Below are 17,804 nucleotides of genomic sequence, written 5' to 3' on the forward strand. Positions count from 1 at the left end.
ACAATAAAATGTTAACCTTTGGGGTGCGGGTGAAGGATATACATGGAAATTTAAAAAACATTTTTGAATCTTTTAAAGCAACTCATTTTAAAACATTTATTTCTTTATTGTGCATATTTTGGGAAATTCTGGATAATTCCGTAATGCCCCATTTTGTCTCTTGTCTGGACAAAAGAGAGAAGCATCCACATCTCTTCTAACAGACGCAGGGGCGTTTCATGGGAAGCAGCTCTACATCAGGGCCGGTGCTAGAAGCTGCCCTGGGCTGACGCGACAGCCTTTCATGGAGCCGACTTCCAGCTCAGCCTGAGTCTCTGTCACAGAGGTTAACACACTGCAGGTCCCAGAGCTTTCTCATCACCACCCCTCTCTGCAGACCAACACCTTGGCCCTCTGGGAACCACAGTGTTCATCAAGAAACACAACTACACAAGAGCTGAGGAAATTTTTGTGTTTTTAAATTATTTCTATAAGATTGTAGTAGAGGGACTTCCCAGGAGGTCTAGTGGTTAAGACATTGCCTTCCAAGTCAAGCGGTGCAGCTGTGACCCCTGGTTGAGGAACTAAAATCCCATATGCTTCATGGCCAAAAAACCAAAACATAAAACAGAGCAATATTGTAACAAATCCAATAAAAACTTTAAAAATGGCCCACATCAAAAAAAAGTGAAAGCATTATTATTTTTTTTTAAATGACTAGAAATTTGTGCTTTGCTTATAGCTGGTAAACAGAAAACAACTGTTCATAATTTTACCTGAATCATGCTGACATTTCCATTTTCAATTTAAATCCAGACATTTTGGTCTTATTTTCCTCTCACGGAGATTCTGAATTCAAGTATGTAGGCTTTTGTGTATACATATATATATATATATTTTTTTTTTTTTGGCTATGTGGCTCGCAAGATCTTAATTCCTTGATCAGGGATTGAACCCAGGACCATGCAGTGACAGCACCGATTCCTAACCACTGGACCACCATCAAGTACAGAGATTGCATTTCCCATTGAAGTCCGCCTGCATCAGTCGCTTACACTCTCACATAAGCTCTTAGAGGGGTTACCCTCTACAGGGTACCTACAAGAGCTGCCCCCAGATTGCCATAGATGGGAACTCAACACTGCAGACTGAGGTGGGGACCCTTGATTGTTAATCCTCTCTACTCACAGCAGCTCAAGCCAGAGCTCTGTTTTTAGAGGGAAGGTTTCTGTGTTTTGTGTGTGGTGTGGGCTCCCACACATGAAATGCCAGCCACCTGTTTTCAGTTCGCTGCTCAGAGGCAGCCCTGAAACCACTGTTGTGAGAGGTGTCAGCGTTCACACATAGTTGCGTGGTGATGAGTGCTCTCCTTCCTGCACTTTTGCAGACAGCGGAAGGCATTAGACGACAGATCTTTCCAAACCTGAAGGAACTGATCTCCAAGTTTGAAGAGCCACATCAAGGACTGATGTTTCACCTTGTAAAGCCAATAAAGAGAACCGGATCCTGCCTGAGATGGAGAAGATCGAAGATAGAGTTGGATGGTATTTATGGTAAAAACTTTCATAGGGGGGCCAGACAAGAGCCTTAGTCCCACTTCTTCTACTGCCCTACTGGGTAGAATCCATACAGATAACCGCTCCTTTCTATGGTGTTAGCTCTAAAAAAGCCTCATCCTGCAAACAGCATTTTTCTATCTTGTTGGGAAGCAGTGCCTTCATGCTCCCGGTGGTGGCAAACGCACAGAGCTCTCTGTGCTCGGGCAGCCCAGGGAGAAGAGTCGTCCCTGGGCATTCCGTGAGCCAACTTCAAACTCACCCTGTGACCTTGTGCCAATCACATATTTGGGAGTAGATGGCCAAAAAGCAGAATTTTCAAATGAGAAAAATGCTTCAACTTCTTTCTCCAAGCCGCATTCTGTTACATTTTGCTCAATATTTGCTAAGCATTCATTTATGTAGTGTTAGTGGACAAACTGGGCTTCCCCCAGGTGCTAGTGGTAAAGAACCCGCCTGCCGTTGCAGGAGACGTAAGAGATGTGGGTTTGATCCCTAGGTCTGTAAGATCCCCTGGAGGAGGGCATAACAACCCACTCCAGTATTCTTACCTGGAGAATCCCATGGACAGAGGAGCCTGGCAGGCTACAGCCCATAGGGTCGCACGGAGTCAGACACGACTGGAGTGCCTTAGCAGGGAGCAGGGGACTAATTATTTCAGATACATCCTAAGAGTTATCAAGCCATGGTGGGAAATGAGAGTGCAGAGAATCAGTAAATCTGAGTGCACAGGATCCAGGTCATATCCCAAGCAGCTACTCTTGTGTACACCCCTTGAAATCTGTTCGCAGAAAAGAATCTAGTATCCATCAGTCACAACATAGTTCGAATTTAGCTCAGACTTCCTGAGACATTTACAGTTTAACCCTGTTTTCTCAAGGTGGGATGTATGGTTAGAGCCCCATTAAAGGGATTTCTGTCCTCAGTGGGCAGGTGATGTAATGGGTGCAGAGGGCTAGCTAGGGAGCAAGGAGGGGAACAGACAGAGGGTTCCAGGAAGTCTGCGGTCACCACACACCCATTATACTCTGTCTACAGCCAAGCTGCCCTTTAGACTGCCGGAGAAAGCTTCTCACCTCCCCAGGACTAAACACAGTTTTTTAATTACGAGAAAATAGCCCTCCTCTCCCATTGTTTCTGTCTCCCTCCCCCAGGCAGAGGAGTGTGTAGCCCGTCACAGAGTTGCTTGCTATAGCTGCAGCTGCAGATGTGGTCCCATGGCCATTTTCTACCATAACTTACAGAAAGAAATAAAAATACAAAGAATAAAAGGGGGGCAGAGGAGCAACCTAGGGATGGACCCATGCTGTAGTCCTTAGGCAAACCCTGATGAGCTGCTCAGGGTGCTTGAGGGTGGCGGTAGTATTTGTCTCAGGGATAAATAAAATAACCACAAATCCCAAGAGGAGAACCCTTTGGAGTTCGTTCCAAGAGCTGAGCAGGAATCTCACCACACCAGTTGTCCAAGCTCAGGCAGCCTTGGCAGAACGAGCTCCCAAATCCTCAGCCATTAAGGGGGAAGGAACTTCCTCTGAGCGGCTCATCTTCTCCCCCGCCCCCGTTCCCTTGGCCACCTCAGAACAAGTCTCAGGTGTTCTCACCCTCAGGGAGGCATAGGTTCTCTGCTGTTGAGTGGAGGCATCTGGTGCTGGAAACGCTGGTACTTGACTTATAAACAGGCCCCCTATTTTGCCAGGAGAGCTCCCTGTGGTACCCCAGCCCGTGAAGATGTCACTCTGCTGTGGCATCAAGACCACCCTGTGCCTGGGCAGAGGGCTTCTTTCCCGCGAGAGGTGTTGGTCAGGGTGACTCCTGGGTGTGAAGCCTCACGGCTGGTCTCCTTTTCTCCCCAGAGAACAGTGGCAGCGACTATGTAGATGTCCTGCCTTGAAGGGATGGAGACTGGATGAAGCACTTATAGACGCGGTCCTGCTTCTCCTGCAGGTGTGTGGGTCTGGAAGACCAAACTCTAGGGGACAACTTAGACTCTCCTGGTCTGAGTGACTGAAGATGTTTTGTTCACCAGCCTCAGAGAAATCAGTCCCTGCCTCCCATGCATACAAAACGAGGAGCTTCAAAACCCCATTCTCCCTCCCACTGTTCTTTCTTGGAATAGGACCGCCTGAACCTATTCTTGACTTGTTAAAGGTGCTACCACGACAACACCGTTGACGTCTGGTCGTCTTTCAACCAGGCGACCAGAGGGGAGAGAAGAGAGTGCTGGTGTCTCCTTCGGAGGCTGAGTTCCAGTCATGGCGATGTGACTGCAGACAAACCGCTTCCTCTTTCTGGGCCTCTGTTCCTTCGTGGCTGGGCAGAGGACAGCCAACGCCCGGCCTCTCTGCTGAGGCTGGTTGAGTCAGGTGGCGCTGGGGAGCCCCTGAGTAACGGACATGGGTACTGGATCTCACACTCCCAAAACAGCCAACACATTCTCTGCCCCTGCCCGTGCTGGTCTTGGTGATGGTGGGAGCCCAGACCCACTCATGCACCCTCTCCCTCCAGCCTGGGCGACCCACCTTCTTTCTAATCTCCATCCCTGCTAAACATTGCCCTGGAGACACTTCCTCTTTGATTCTGCCTAGTTTCATTTATGCACTAACCACTTTAACAGCAGCGACGTGCTTCTGCTTTGCGACACGTGTGGGGATTTTGAAGGTGTGTCACAATGCAGAACCACGTCGCTGCTGTGAAAGTGGTTGGTGCTGTTTCTGACTAGGCTTTAAAGTGCGGTTGAGTCTCCCCGTGAATCCTCCACGGCACACAGAAATGCCTGCAGCTCAAAACCGTGCCCCATTTAGAGACATTACTGACTAGGAGCCCATTCCCGAGGCGGTTGTCGCTTGGTTCTAAGGCCCTTTGTATTTTTCTCCTAGTTCACATTTTAAATTAAGACCTGCTTAGTGTGGAATGTACCACATGCTATGCCCATTCTCTGATCTATCTTCAAACCTTAGGGATTCATTTCACCCCCCTGGCCTTATTAAAGAGAGGAGCTTGGATTTCTGGGAAACAAGAACAGACATTGTGGTTGGAATCCCAAAAGCATGAGCCATTCTGACTTCTTAGGTCACAGCAAACCATAGTAGAGAAGAAGGGAACTGCAGGAGCCACATAAGCATACTTCTGGATGGTTCAGTAAAGGACACCAGAAGCAAACCTGCTCCCCAGGGTTCGGCTCCGGGTCTTTGATTCATTCTGCATGGTACAAAGAACATGTTCCAGTTATCTGGGACTGCAGCAATCCTTGGCACAGAAAACATGGTCAGTGGAAATTTCCTGAATAAATCAATATATATGAAATGTGGTCACTCATTCTGGATAGCAAAGATTTGTTTGAACTCTATATATACATCTCAAAATCAAGTAGAATATGATTGTTAATTCAAGACCTTTCCATTATTACTCTCATAGAAGTGATTTCCTTTTTTCCTGAGCACCTATGCATAGCACCTTACAAGGAGCTTGATCCCTGGTGGGATTTCAGCCATATTTCTCAAACAAGCAAGCCACATTTCATAGTCAATGTGGCTGTCATTGCATAGTTCCCTGAAATTTAGAAGGCCGTGAACAGGTCATATGAAGAACAGCTGAAAGATCTGAGTATGTGGGACTGGAAGAGGGAAGACAATAAACTACAGCAGCCGTTTCAATGTTGGCAGTGCCGTTCTGTGAAAGGGGGAACAGAAGACTCACTGGGTGTGAAGCCAGACAGAAGAACTCAGAGCAGCGGCTGCGTGTTTACAGGAGGGCAGTCTCAGCCACATGTAGGAAGAACTCAACGTAGGAAGAATCGGAGCCCGCTGGAGCTATCCTACATTCAAACAGTCCTCCGTCTTCTGGGGTCCAAATGACTTAGGTACGGAGAATTGAGTTAATCACATTATTTAATTCTTATCTCATTATCACTATCCACCCATAAAAGACACATTCATTTTTCTTCCCTTCATCCCTCATTCCCATTCCAACGGAACCAGCTCCGCACTATTTGATACATGCCCTTGTGTGGATGGGCTTCCCTGGTGGCTCAGATGGTAAAGAATCAGCCTGCAACGTTCAGGAGACCCAGGTTCAATCCCTGGATCAGGAAGATTCCCTGGAGGAGGCAATGGCACCCCACTCCAGTACTCTTGCCTGGAAAATTCCATGGATGGAGGAGCCTGGTGGGCTACAGTCCACAGGGTCACAGAGAGTCAGACACGACTAAGCAACTAACACTTTTTTTCACTTTACTTACATGTATGCACTCTTGTAGAATATACAAATTTGGTTGAGACTATATATCTTTTATATTTACACACATGATATAGTGCTATTGCTCCAATTCTGTTATTACTTTTTTCCCCTCAATATTATGATTAGTTCTATTCCTTACTCTTGAGTGTACATCTAACCCAGTGCCTCTAACTCATGCATGGTATTCCACAGCATGCACCCATCACATTTTGTTTTCTCATCTCTCTAGAGACACACATCTAAGTTGGTTCCAACTCCTTGCTCCTAGGAACATCACTGTAATGAACAGCCTCTTCTTTATGGACATGTAAGAGGCTGCCTCTGGACTATGAGGGTGGGTCATAAAGTGTACTCAGATTTAATTATGATACAATCAAGCCCATGAAGTGCTTTTTTGCCTTATGCTTTGTGCTTTTTGATCCCTGTTTTACAAGCCCTTCCCCACTCCAAGCGTCTATATATATATATACTTTTTATTATATAATTTTACCTTCTACATTATACTTTTACCTTCTACACTAAGGGTTTTAACGATGGCAGGGACTTTCGCCTTTTTCAGTGGCATATATCCAGTGTTAGAAAAGTCCTTCGCTCCTAGCAGATGCTCAGTAAGTATTTGTTGAATAAAGGATGAGTCTGGGGTTAACCTTTCTCCATGGTGAGAGGTAAGAATCCAGCTTTGTATTTTTCCATCTATATTGAAGTGGTTTTCAGATTTATACCTGCTTCATAATCCATTGTCTCTCCTCTGGTTTATGGTTTCTTCTTTATGTCACAACTATTCTAATACTCTGACTTTGTAATTGTCTCTTAGGATAAGCACTCATTTTTAAAAATCATTTTAGCTATTTGTGGACCTTGATTCCTCCACAAACATTTTAGAATAAATAAGTTTCTTGAAACATCTTGCTGGAATTTTGAGTAAACTTGCACTTGGGGGAGACTGAAATTCTGGTGATGTTTTCCCACGTGTAAACATGCTACTCTAGTTATTTATGCCAGCTTTTTTGGTCTTTAATGAAATCATACATTTTCACTGTGGAAGTCCTGTATATTCTGTTAGGTTAATTCCTATTTTTAGTTGTTATAACTTTAAGTCATATATTTTGTTACATTTCTGATAGACTACGACAGTAGCAAACTGCTTATGCTCTTGTTAGATGTCCTGGTTTATCTGTTGATTCTACTGTAAATTAAACTGTAAATTCTATGTAAATAATTTTGTCAGCTACAAATGATAGCATTTTGTTCTCCTTCCTTTCAACCCTTATGTATTTAATTTATTTTCTATGTTTACTCGATTGGCTAGGACCTCCAGTATACATTAAATACGAATCAGAATGTGAGCATTCTTGCGTTGTTTCCATATTGTGTGAAATGCTTAGTCATTTTCTCCACTTATGCACAGTGTTTGTTGTAGCCTTTAAGAAGGCCATTTTAGTTTTATCAGAAATGTTTTGAAATGTATTAAGTGACTTGCTTCTGTATCTACAGAGATAGCCACATTCCTTTAATCCTCATTCCATTATAGAGGTAAATTACATTAAATTCTTAACTTATACCATGCTTGTATTGCTTAACTTGATCATTTTACATTATTTTTAATAAACTGTTGGATTCAGTAAGTTATTTCATTTAAGATTTTTGCATTAAAACTCATAAACCAAACAGAACTATAATTTGTTGAATCATGGTTATGCTAACCATAAAGAGTGGATGAAGCGGTCTTTATATTTTTTCTATTTTTTCACAACAGCTTTGTAAGGAAAAGTCTATGTGTTGTTTGAAAACTCATTAATACTCTTATAAAACTGAGTTTGAAGTTCTGGTAAAGAAGGATAGGGCATCTCTTATTACTCTGTAAATATTGGGTTAGCGAAAAGTTCATTGAGGTTTTTATGAAAACACCTGAACAAACACTTTGGTCAAAACAGTATTTTTAATGCTCAATGGTTTATTCAATTATCTTGCCAAATTTGGTGCTCTTTGTTTTTCCAGGAATTTTATAAATTTTGTCTAAGTTTTCTAAATTATTGGCATATAGTTAATACTATTATTATTCTTAAAAACATATTGTGACCGTCATTGTATCTTCTTCTTCACTCTGTATTTTATTTGCATCTCTTTTTACTAATCAATTTTATGCGTCTTAATTGTCCTTTTTTTTAAAATTTTACTTTATTTTTAAACTTTACATAATTGTATTAGTTTTGCCAAACATCAAAATGAATCCATCACAGGTATACATGTGCTCCCCATCCTGAACCCTCCTCCCTCCTCCCTCCCCATAGCATCCCTCTGGGTCGTCCCAGTGCACCAGCCCCAAGCATCCAGTATCGTGCATCGAACCCGGACTGGCATCTCGTTTCATACATGATATTTTACATGTTTAAATGCCATTCTCCCAAATCTTCCCACCCTCTCCCTCTCCCACAGAGTCCATAAGACTGTTCCATACATCATGTCTGTTGTATGACTGTTCCATACATGTCTCTTTTGCTGTCTCGAACACAGGGTTATTGTTATCATCTTTCTAAATTCCATATATATGCGTTAGTATACTGTATTGGTGTTTTTCCTTCTGGCTTACTTCACTCTGTATAATAGGCTCCAGTTTCATCCACCTCATTAGAACTGATTCAAATGAATTCTTTTTACTGGCTGAGTAATACTCCATTGTGTATATGTACCACAGCAATTGTCCTTTTAAAGTCGGCTTTTAGTTTTAATTTGTTACTGTTTTTTAGATTGGTATTCTCTATTTCACTGAATTTATCATCATTTTTCAGCTTATCTGGCTTGTCTTCAATATTTACTGTTTTGTAATAAATACATTTAAAAGCTATGAATTTATCTCATAGTACTACTTGACCTGTACCCCACAAATTTTAACATGGTTTTTATTGCTGTTCAGGTCAAGGTATTTTTAATCAAAGAGAATAGTAGTTTGTAATTTTTTCAAACATGTACTTTAGTTTTCACTTAAGTATAGATTGCAAACTATACTGTATTAAATTTAACATAATTTGACTTGATTTCTGAGGCTTTGATGATTACCTGGTATATGTGAACATTTCATTAGGAAAGAGTTGTTTTTTCTATCCATTTTAACACTATCTTCACCAATGCCACCAATGTATTCAAGATTACAGACCATATAAGACAAATATTTTTATTTTTCATAGATGTTCTTATTTTTCTTCTATTTGATCTATCAGAGAGAAAAGTCTCTCATTTTAACCCAATATATAATAGTTTGCTGCTAAGTCACTTCAGTCGTGTCCGACTCTGTGCGACCCCACAGACGGCAGCCCACCAGGCTCCTCCGTCCCTGGGATTCTCCAGGCAAGAACACTGGAGTGGGTTGCCATTTCCTTCTCCAATGCATGAAAGTGAAAAGTCAAAGTGAAGTCGTTCAGTCGTGTCCAACTCTTTGTGACCCCGTGGACTGCAGCCCACCAGGCTCCTCCATCCATGGGATTTTCCAGGCAAGAGTACTGGAGTGGGGTGCCATTGCCTTCTCCGATAACAGTTTAGTTTTCTAATTATAATAATTGACATATATTATATTGACATATGTATGTCTTCATAGTTCTGCTATTTTGAGGTTATATTTTTAGATGTATATATTTTTAATAACTATTTTATCTTAATTTTTTTTGAAGTTTCTCTTTTTCTCATAATTTTTGCTTTTAATTCTATTTTTATCATACTTAAATTGCTATCTTGACTTTCTCTTCATCCATACTTTTTAATATATAATTTTCTATCTCTTTGCTTTTAAGTTTTTTCATATCTTTTGTGTTAACCCTGTCTTCTATAGACAAATGTTATTGGATTTAATTTTTTTCCAATTTAAGTTTTTCTCCTTTTGTTTGGTAAGTTTGATACCCTTATATTTATTAGAAATTGTCCTATTTGAATTTATTTCTGCCACTGTCATGGGCTGGATGTTTTTGGCCTCCCAAAGGCAAATGTTGAAGCTCTGACCCACAGTCTGATGGTATTTGGAGTAACTGGGTTTAGGTAAGGTGGTGGCCTTAAAAGAGGTTCAGGGCCCTTGTAAGAGGAGGAAGACCAGACCCCAGAGCTCGCTCTCTGCCTGCAAGCCCCAAGGAAGGGCCCTGTGAGGACACGGCAGGAAGGCAGCTGGAGGCCCCTCTGGAAGCCGTCCTCTCCAGAGTCTGCTGGCACCTTGACCTCAGACTTCCCACCCCACAAGAAAGTCTAGTAAAATGTGCATTCTTTAACCCACCCAACCTATGGTATTGAATATTTTGTTACAGAAGCCTGAGCTAAGAGAAAAATCCTACTCCGTTCTTTCCATTTTCTATATATTTTGTTTTCTTTTTTTCCTCCTTTAACCCTGCTTATTGGAAAGCTCTATTAAAATTTTTTTTGGTGATAGTTATCCACAGCCTATTGAAAATGAGCATTTTTGCTTTTCTCTATAATTTTGTCACCATTGTTAATCCCATCTCATTTTCTGATCTAAAATCTGAATTATTATTATCTACTCCTTCTGAGTCCTTTACCATCTATGTAATAGTAAGATTCAGTTCAGTTCAGTTCAGTCACTCAGTCGTGTCCGACTCTTTGTGACCCCATGAATCGCAGCACGCCAGGCCTCCCTGTCCATCACCAACTCCCGGAGTTCACTCAGACTCACATCCATCGAGTCAGTGATGCCATCCAGCCATCTCATCCTCTGTCATCCCCTTCTCCTCCTGCCACCAATCCCTCCCAGCATCAGAGTCTTTTCCAATGAGTCAACTTTTTGCATGAGGTGGCCAAAGTACTGGAGTTTCAGCTTTAGCATCATTTCTTCCAAAGAAATCCCAGGACTGATCTCCTTCAGAATGGACGGGTTGGATCTCCTTGTAGTCCAAGGGACTCTCAAGAGTCTTCTCCAACACCACAGATCAAAAGCATCAATTCTTCGGCACTCAGCTTTCTTCACAGTCCAACTCTCACATCTATACATGACCACTGGAAAACCCATAGCCTAATCAATTATTCATCCTTACTTCCTATGTATTTACAAACACATGGAACTCTTCTGAGTTCACTTCTTTTCTTACTGGAATATTTCCTCCAAGAATATTTTCAAAGATGGTCTTTGAGAAGTAAGCCTTTGCAGTCTTACATGCTTCATAATGGGCTTCCCGTGTGACCCAGCAGTAAAAAATCCACCTGCAAATGGGTCGAGAAGATCCCTTGGAGTAGGAAGTGGAAACCCACTCCAGTTTTCTTGCCTGGAAAATTTCCATGGAGAGAGGAGCCTGGTGAGCTGCAGTCCAGGGAGTCACAAAGAGCTGGACATGGCTGAGCGACTCAGCACACACACATACTTCAAAATAGTGTTAATACTCATTCAAATGATAGTTGAATATATAGGTTTAGTGTCCTTTTCTTTCAACAATATCAAACATTAAGCCACTATTTTTTTGTATCTAGGATTCTTATTGAGATGTCTGATGTCAACCTGATTTTCCTTTACAGCCCATCTTTTTTTCTGGAAACTTTAAAGGTGGTTTCTCTTTTTGACCCTACATTTTGCTATAAGTGTGTCTGAGTTTTTCCTCCTCATCCTGTTTGAAGGTCTATATGCCATTGTATTAAAATTTTAATCTTTCTATACTTTTGGAGAATTCTAATTTTTTTCAAAGATTTCCTCCCCTTCTATTTTCTCTCCCTTATGGAATTCTTAGTAAAAAAAAAAAAAAAAGGTGTCATCTGTTTTATTTATCCTTTCACATACTATTTGTTGAATGATCTTAGGAAACTTACAACCCTTTCCAAAGGAGATAGTACTTACCTCAAAAATGCTTTTGTCATGAAAAGCTGCTGCTTAGAGAAACTAGTTGCCAGAAACTGCAGTGCCTAAACTCAGCCACAAGAGGTCAGACAACCACCAAGAAAACAGATAATGAGCTGAAGTTTCTGTTGTTTTAGCACTGCTGGGGGACTGCTGCTGCTGCTGCTAAGTCGCTTCAGTCGTGTTCGACTCTGTGCGACCCCATAGACGGCAGCCCACCAGGCTCCCCCGTCCCTGGGATTCTCTAGGCAAGAACACTGGAGTGGGTTGCCATTTCCTTCTCCAATGCATGAAAGTGAAAATGAAGTCGCTCAGTTGTGTCCGACCCTCAGCTACCCCATGGACTGCAGCCTTCCAGGCTCCTCCATCCATGGGATTTTCCAGGCAAGAGTACTGGAGTGGGGTGCCATTGCCTTCTCCGGCTGAGGGACTATGGTAGCTACAAAAGGCCAAACATTCCGCTCATAATACTCATCTCTCATTTGAAAGCTTAATCTCCAGTGTAACAGGATTAGTGTATGAGCCAGGCTTCCTTGAGTCTGCAATGTGAGATGCAATAGAAATACTTCTTCCACTCCTGCTTGGAGTGCAATTCATAGATCATATTCATACCAACACCCTGCAGAATGGATGTTTTCCAGAGGCACCAATCAGCTCTGTCACTTACTGGTAGAGTGACTTTGGGCAAGTTGCTGAAACTCTCTAAGCCTCTGGCCAGCCTCATCTAGAAAATGGGGTTAATAAGTCTTCCTGCATAGAGTTATTGTGGGAAATCAGAGACCATGCCAGGACAGGTTAATATTGAAAAACTGTAGTCCTTGCTGTTTTCTCTTTGTAAAATGAGGGATTTGATGACTGGGTCTCTAAATTCCCATCCCACATGAATATTCAGTGTTTAATGAAATCACATTCATCCCTGGAGAAGGTCCAACTCAACAAGATGTTTCTGGGCCAAGAGCATTTCCGGGAAAATTTTATCAGACTGGTGTGATGGAAACAGAGAAGAACCATGTGGTGATGATGCTGTCTGCTCCTGGAATCTAAAATCCTGGGCCTGCAGGTCTAGCTCTATATTTTTATCAGTTTGTAAGACTCAGGCAATCTGCTTAGTCATTACCTCAATCTAAGTGAAAGTGTTAGTCTTTCAGTAGTGTCCGACTCTTTGTGACCCATGGACCATAGCCCACCAGGCTCCTCTGTCCACAGGATTTTCCAAGCAAGAAGACGGGAGTGGGTAGCCATTCCCTTCTCTAGGAACTCTTCCTGACCCAGGGATCGAACCCACGTCTCCTGTGTCTCCCGCACTTCAGGCAGATTTTTTATCCACTGAGCCACTGGGGAAGCCCCAATCTCAGTTTACCCATCTATAAAATGGGGCTGAAATAACTATCTCACAAGATACAAGGATTAATGAGATCATGTGTGTGAATTCTTTGACTGCAGTACGACTTTGTCTATACCTAAAGAACAGGCTTAGGAGGACTTCCCTTGCAGGGCTATTGAGAAAAACAAATGAGATAATGAATGTAAATTGATTAGCACAATTCCTGGAATGAAATATAATAAAGCATCAACTAATAAGAAAGCCCAGAATAATGAAGTATGAGTTTTAAGAACGGGACCTGAGATCAGCTGGGGGAGCGGCAAAACCAGAGCTGGAGTGTGACCCTTCTCACGTCAGGCTGGACGTGCGTGCCCGCTTCTGCTGGCTGCATGGTGAGGTGCCACCGGTGCAGGGACAGAACTGATGAAGGCTTTGGATGAAGAGAAATGAGTGACACACTGGTCCACTCATCACTTCCACTTTGAAAACGGCCCCTCTCCAGCCTTCCCTGCAGAGGACATCAGAGACAGAAACCACCTGAGGGGGAGGCCCTGAGAGGAGCTGAGAGGGGTGGGGCTGGCTCAGGCCACGCCACTCAGCACTAGACTACGTGTGTGCCCGCGCGTGTGTCCTCTGTCACTAAGTCATGTCTAACGCTGCAACCATGCAGGCTGTAGCCCACCAAGCTTCCCTGTCCATCGGCTTCTCCAGACAATAATACCGGAGTGGGTTGCCATTTCTTTCTCCAGGGGATCTTCCCAACCCAGGGATCCACGTCTCCTGCATTGGCAGGGGGATTCTTCACCACCGAGCCACCTGGGAAGCCCCGTGTGTGTGTGTGCACATGTATATAAAATCTCCCAAACCAGAAGACGAGTTCTTCGAGTTTAGCTCATTTCAAGGCACATCTTTATCAAGCTCCTGTGACATGTGGGGTGCTGTGCCAGGGACCAAGGAGTTAGAGATGAAGACGACAAGGCCTGCCCTGGTGGGGTTCAGAGACTTGTGAGAGAGCCAGCAGGAGGCAGCTCCTGCTCACATCATGTGGCAAGTGCCAGCATGGTGAAAGGCAGAGGGTGCCACCCAGGAGCAGAGGATGGGCTGGGGGTGGTGTCTGGGCAGGGATCCCAGCGGAAGGGATGCCTGAGCTGAAATCTGAAGGATGAATTAACAGAGCCTGGCAAGGTCAGAGGAAAGGGAAAGGATGACGGGAGTGCCCAGGTGGATGGACATTCTTGAACAAAGACACGGCAGTGATGCCGAGCAGTTTGGAGTGTGGGCCCTGGGACATAGAAGCAGTAGTGGCAGATGAAGCTGGCAAGCTAGGCTGGGCAGGACTGGGGATGATCCTGAGCACAGAGAACCAGGCTCGCCTTCTCCCATGGGTGTCCCAGCAGAGTCCCCAGCCCCGTCACATCTATACCACCTGTATAACCACTGACTGGAGAATTAGGGGGATGTAGGGCAAGGCATGGGCACGGCTGCCCAGGAGCACAACCTCCTCCCTCAGCTTTATCACAAGTGGGTTCACCTTCCAGCTGTCCTACACAGCCTCTCCCAAAGACCCAGCTCCTAGAAATACCACACCTCGGCCCAGCATCCAGAGAACGGACCAGGTCTGCTGCAAAGACTTTCCGACAGCTCTTGACACAGAGAACCCAGGATTTTAATTGAGCAAGTGTACCAGATAACCGACTGGAGAGTTATCTCTGAACTGGAAAGTTCAGAGACCGACTGGAAGGTAGAACAAGCTTGTTCTGAGTTTTCCTATCCAGCAAGTGGGCCCATCGGCTGTGGGCTTAGGATGCTGGGGGAGTACATTCTGTGGCTGCAGTTGCAGGGCTGATGGAGTTCCCGTCCCTCTGTTGGCCCCGCAGAGGCCCGGAACAACTGGAACCAGGCCACAGTAACCATAGGGAGATGCTGTAAGTTCATGAGTCAGCCCATGGAGCAGGCTGAACACTTGGCTGTACTTACGTGCATGCTATCTCTTCAGTCGTGTCCCACTCTTTGCAACCCTATGGACCGTAGCCCGCCAGGCTCCTCTGTCCATGGGATTCTCTAGGCAAGAATCCTGGAGTGGGCTGCTGTGCCCTCCTCAGGGGATCTCCCTGACCCAGGGATGGAACCTGCGTCTCTTAGGTGTCTCCTGCATTGGCAGGCCGGTTCTTTACCACTAGCGCCACCTGTTGTACTTACCCACCAGCTCAAAGGGTGGGAGTTGCATAAGAACAGGAGTGTAGAGAGGTTCCTGGGCAAATACGGAGGGAACTTGAAGGCACAAGGTGGCGAAGCCCATAGTACTGGAAACCGCTAGACTGGTTAAACGGTGAAATGCAAAACAAAAATTGCAGTTTGCTGTGAGGTGGCTTCTGGCTTTGGGTGACTTTTTTCTTTTTTGCCTTTTCCAAGAGCGAAACACTGGCAGTGTTTCCTATCCCAAAACAGACAGATTCCTCAGGCACCTCCCACGGGAAAGTAGCCTGGTGTGTCTGAGTTGGTTCCTAAACGTTTCCCCTAGCCGGCTTCCCTGTCTGTGTGGTCAGTAACCAAGTGATTTGTTCCGTGGGTACAGCTTGTCCAGGCTCCCTTGAGCCGCACTATTTATCATGGCAGCAGCTGGAGATAAGCTGGACACAAAGAGGATTTGTGTCTCTGGGTGTCGGACCCTAGATACAAACGCGGAGGAATTTTCTCATTAGTGAGAAGTCAGAGGAGGGGACTCCAGGCTTTCATGGCACGCCCCAGTGCAAACGGCAGCAGGGAGGAGGGCACCCTGGAGGGGAAAGTCCCCGAAGGTGCTTCACTGGCGACTGAAATGAAGGTTTCCAGAGTGGATTTCCTTGGGAGAGATGAATGACATTAAATGTTGTCTGCACTTAGGAAGCTGTTTAGGGGGAGGTGGGGATTCTTCTACGAGGGCTGAGTTTCTTCGTGTGGAATTAATTACTTGTTCCCACTCAGAAGGGCGCCACAACGGGGGGTGGGGAGCTCGAGTGGTAGGCACAGCAGGGGCAATGCTGAGTGAGGCCCAGGGAACCCTGAGGACCCAAACCTCAAAGGCAAGGAGCTATTGCCTGCAGGTGGCAAACCAAACTCGGGAGCCCTGTGCTGGTGGGGATGAGAATAGAGACGAGACAGGGTATTGAAGCACAGATGGTTCTAGAACACTCCCAGGATTCACAGACCATGAAGGGATTCTGAATAAGTCTGAGAGCAAATTGAGCAGGAAGCAGCTCTCTGAGTTTGGAGCAATATCTGAGGTGCAATCTGGTACTAGCTACAGTCATTCCATGAAGTCTGAATCCCAACAGGAATTCCCCACCAGACTTCAGGAATTTAGTGGGTTTCCTGATGACCTGTGATTTGTTCATTTCCTTCAGCAATCACTACAGGCAGAGGAAAAACACTTTCAGTTGAAATTGCCACCTCCCCCCTTCTCCATACTTCCATTGTTTAACAGCTTATGCTAATAACACAGCCTGTCAAGTATAACAAGAAGGCAGGTTCCACGGTGCCCTCACCAACTGGGCGGGCAGGCCTGGGCGCTCAGTCGTGCCTGACTCTGCGATCCCGTGGACTGTAGCCCACCAGGCTCCTCTGTCCACTGCGGGCCTCGTGAGAGACAACCAGGGATCTCTTTTCCAGTGTTACCACTGTGCCCCAGACAGCACTTCGTACACAAACAGGCTTGGGCATTTTACCCCAGCTTCTAGACCAAAGGTTCAGACCACAGCATTAAAGAAAATGACATATTCACATCCCTTTTCACACTTAAAAATTTCCTCAAAAAGTTTTTATTTTTACATTATGATTTTTCATATTTGATCTTAGCCCCAAATAATTGCTTTGCATAATAGTGGGAAAGAAAAGGCATGTAAAAGGCACATTTCAGACCTGAGTGACTGCCAAAGTCAATCCTGAAGCTACGCAATGGAGCGGTCACCCAAACTGGAGCTTAGACTTGAAGGAAAAAGTTGCTCCTGTTAAGTATTTAAAATGCCTTTTCCCATGTATGGAATATGTTGGATTGGTTTTTGCGTTATTCGTACCTTCCCAGAACAATACGCTGAGCCCCTCCGCAGAGCAAGCAAGCAGAGTGAAGGTCCATTGTCTTCTTCCTCTGAGGAAGGAAGTGCAGGAGTGGAATTCAGAGCAGAAAAGACTGGAGACAGCCTCAGGCCTGAGATGCTTTTTAATTGTAGCCAGGGAGGGGTCTCAGGCCTCATCACGGGGTGGGGGTGGGGGGCTGGGAATGACAGGGCTAGGCAGAAAGGGCCCATCCCTCCCCCTTTAGTTACGGATATGGCTTCTTTTCCTTCCTCTTCCTATCTTTTCTCCACTTTGTCCCTTTTAAGGAGGTTAAAAATCTGGTCGGTTCTCAGCTGGGAGTCCTCCGGGTCATTCAGTCTGGGGACAGCCAGGGGGTACCCAGGGGGCTTCAGGCCAGCACTGCTCTAAGCCATGCTCTCTCAGTAAGGAGCATCTGGGCTACTGTAGTCTGGGGTAAGTGCCCACATCAGCAGCTTTGGGTGTTTTACTGACATTACTAATGACTTGGAATCTGATAGCAGCTCTGGTCTCTCTCTGAAGAAGGTCTGTGTGCACACCCAGCTCCATTCCCACCTCAATGGGGGAGGGTTATGGACCCCAGGTAGATGATCCTGTGGCCACTCTCATTTCCTGCTTCTTTCTGAGGGGGAGGGTGGCACCTCTGCACACGATGTGGTTCCCCGAAGTAGTCATAGTTCACTTTGGAGGAGGGAGACTTCCACGGTGCCCAGCCAGTTAGGGGACTAAACGAGGGCACATCCCCAGAGACCATTTCCGCCCAAGGTCTCAGGCTAGAGATCTGTCATGGCTCCCTCTCCCAGGCTCACAAAGCAAAAGG

General features: G+C 44.9%; 1 protein-coding gene across 2 annotated transcripts in view; it reads left to right on the plus strand.

Annotated features, from left to right (window-relative positions):
- The window catches only part of SH2D1B (SH2 domain containing 1B), a 30,035-nt gene extending 22,703 nt beyond the window's left edge, over positions 1–7,332 (plus strand). Inside the window, exons 3-4 of one of the 2 annotated variants that reach the window (XM_061400191.1) lie at positions 1,367–1,532; positions 3,389–7,332. In XM_061400191.1, coding sequence (XP_061256175.1) covers positions 1,367–1,532; positions 3,389–3,426 — 204 coding nt within the window. In that variant the 3' untranslated portion in view covers positions 3,427–7,332. The remainder of the gene's footprint in view (positions 1–1,366; positions 1,533–3,388) is intronic. The other variant, XM_061400202.1, reaches the window with a different exon arrangement.
- Positions 7,333–17,804: the final 10,472 nt, after the last annotated feature.

This window comes from Bos javanicus, chromosome 3, assembly GCF_032452875.1.
Source record: "Bos javanicus breed banteng chromosome 3, ARS-OSU_banteng_1.0, whole genome shotgun sequence".
Taxonomy (NCBI): Eukaryota; Metazoa; Chordata; class Mammalia; order Artiodactyla; family Bovidae; genus Bos; species Bos javanicus.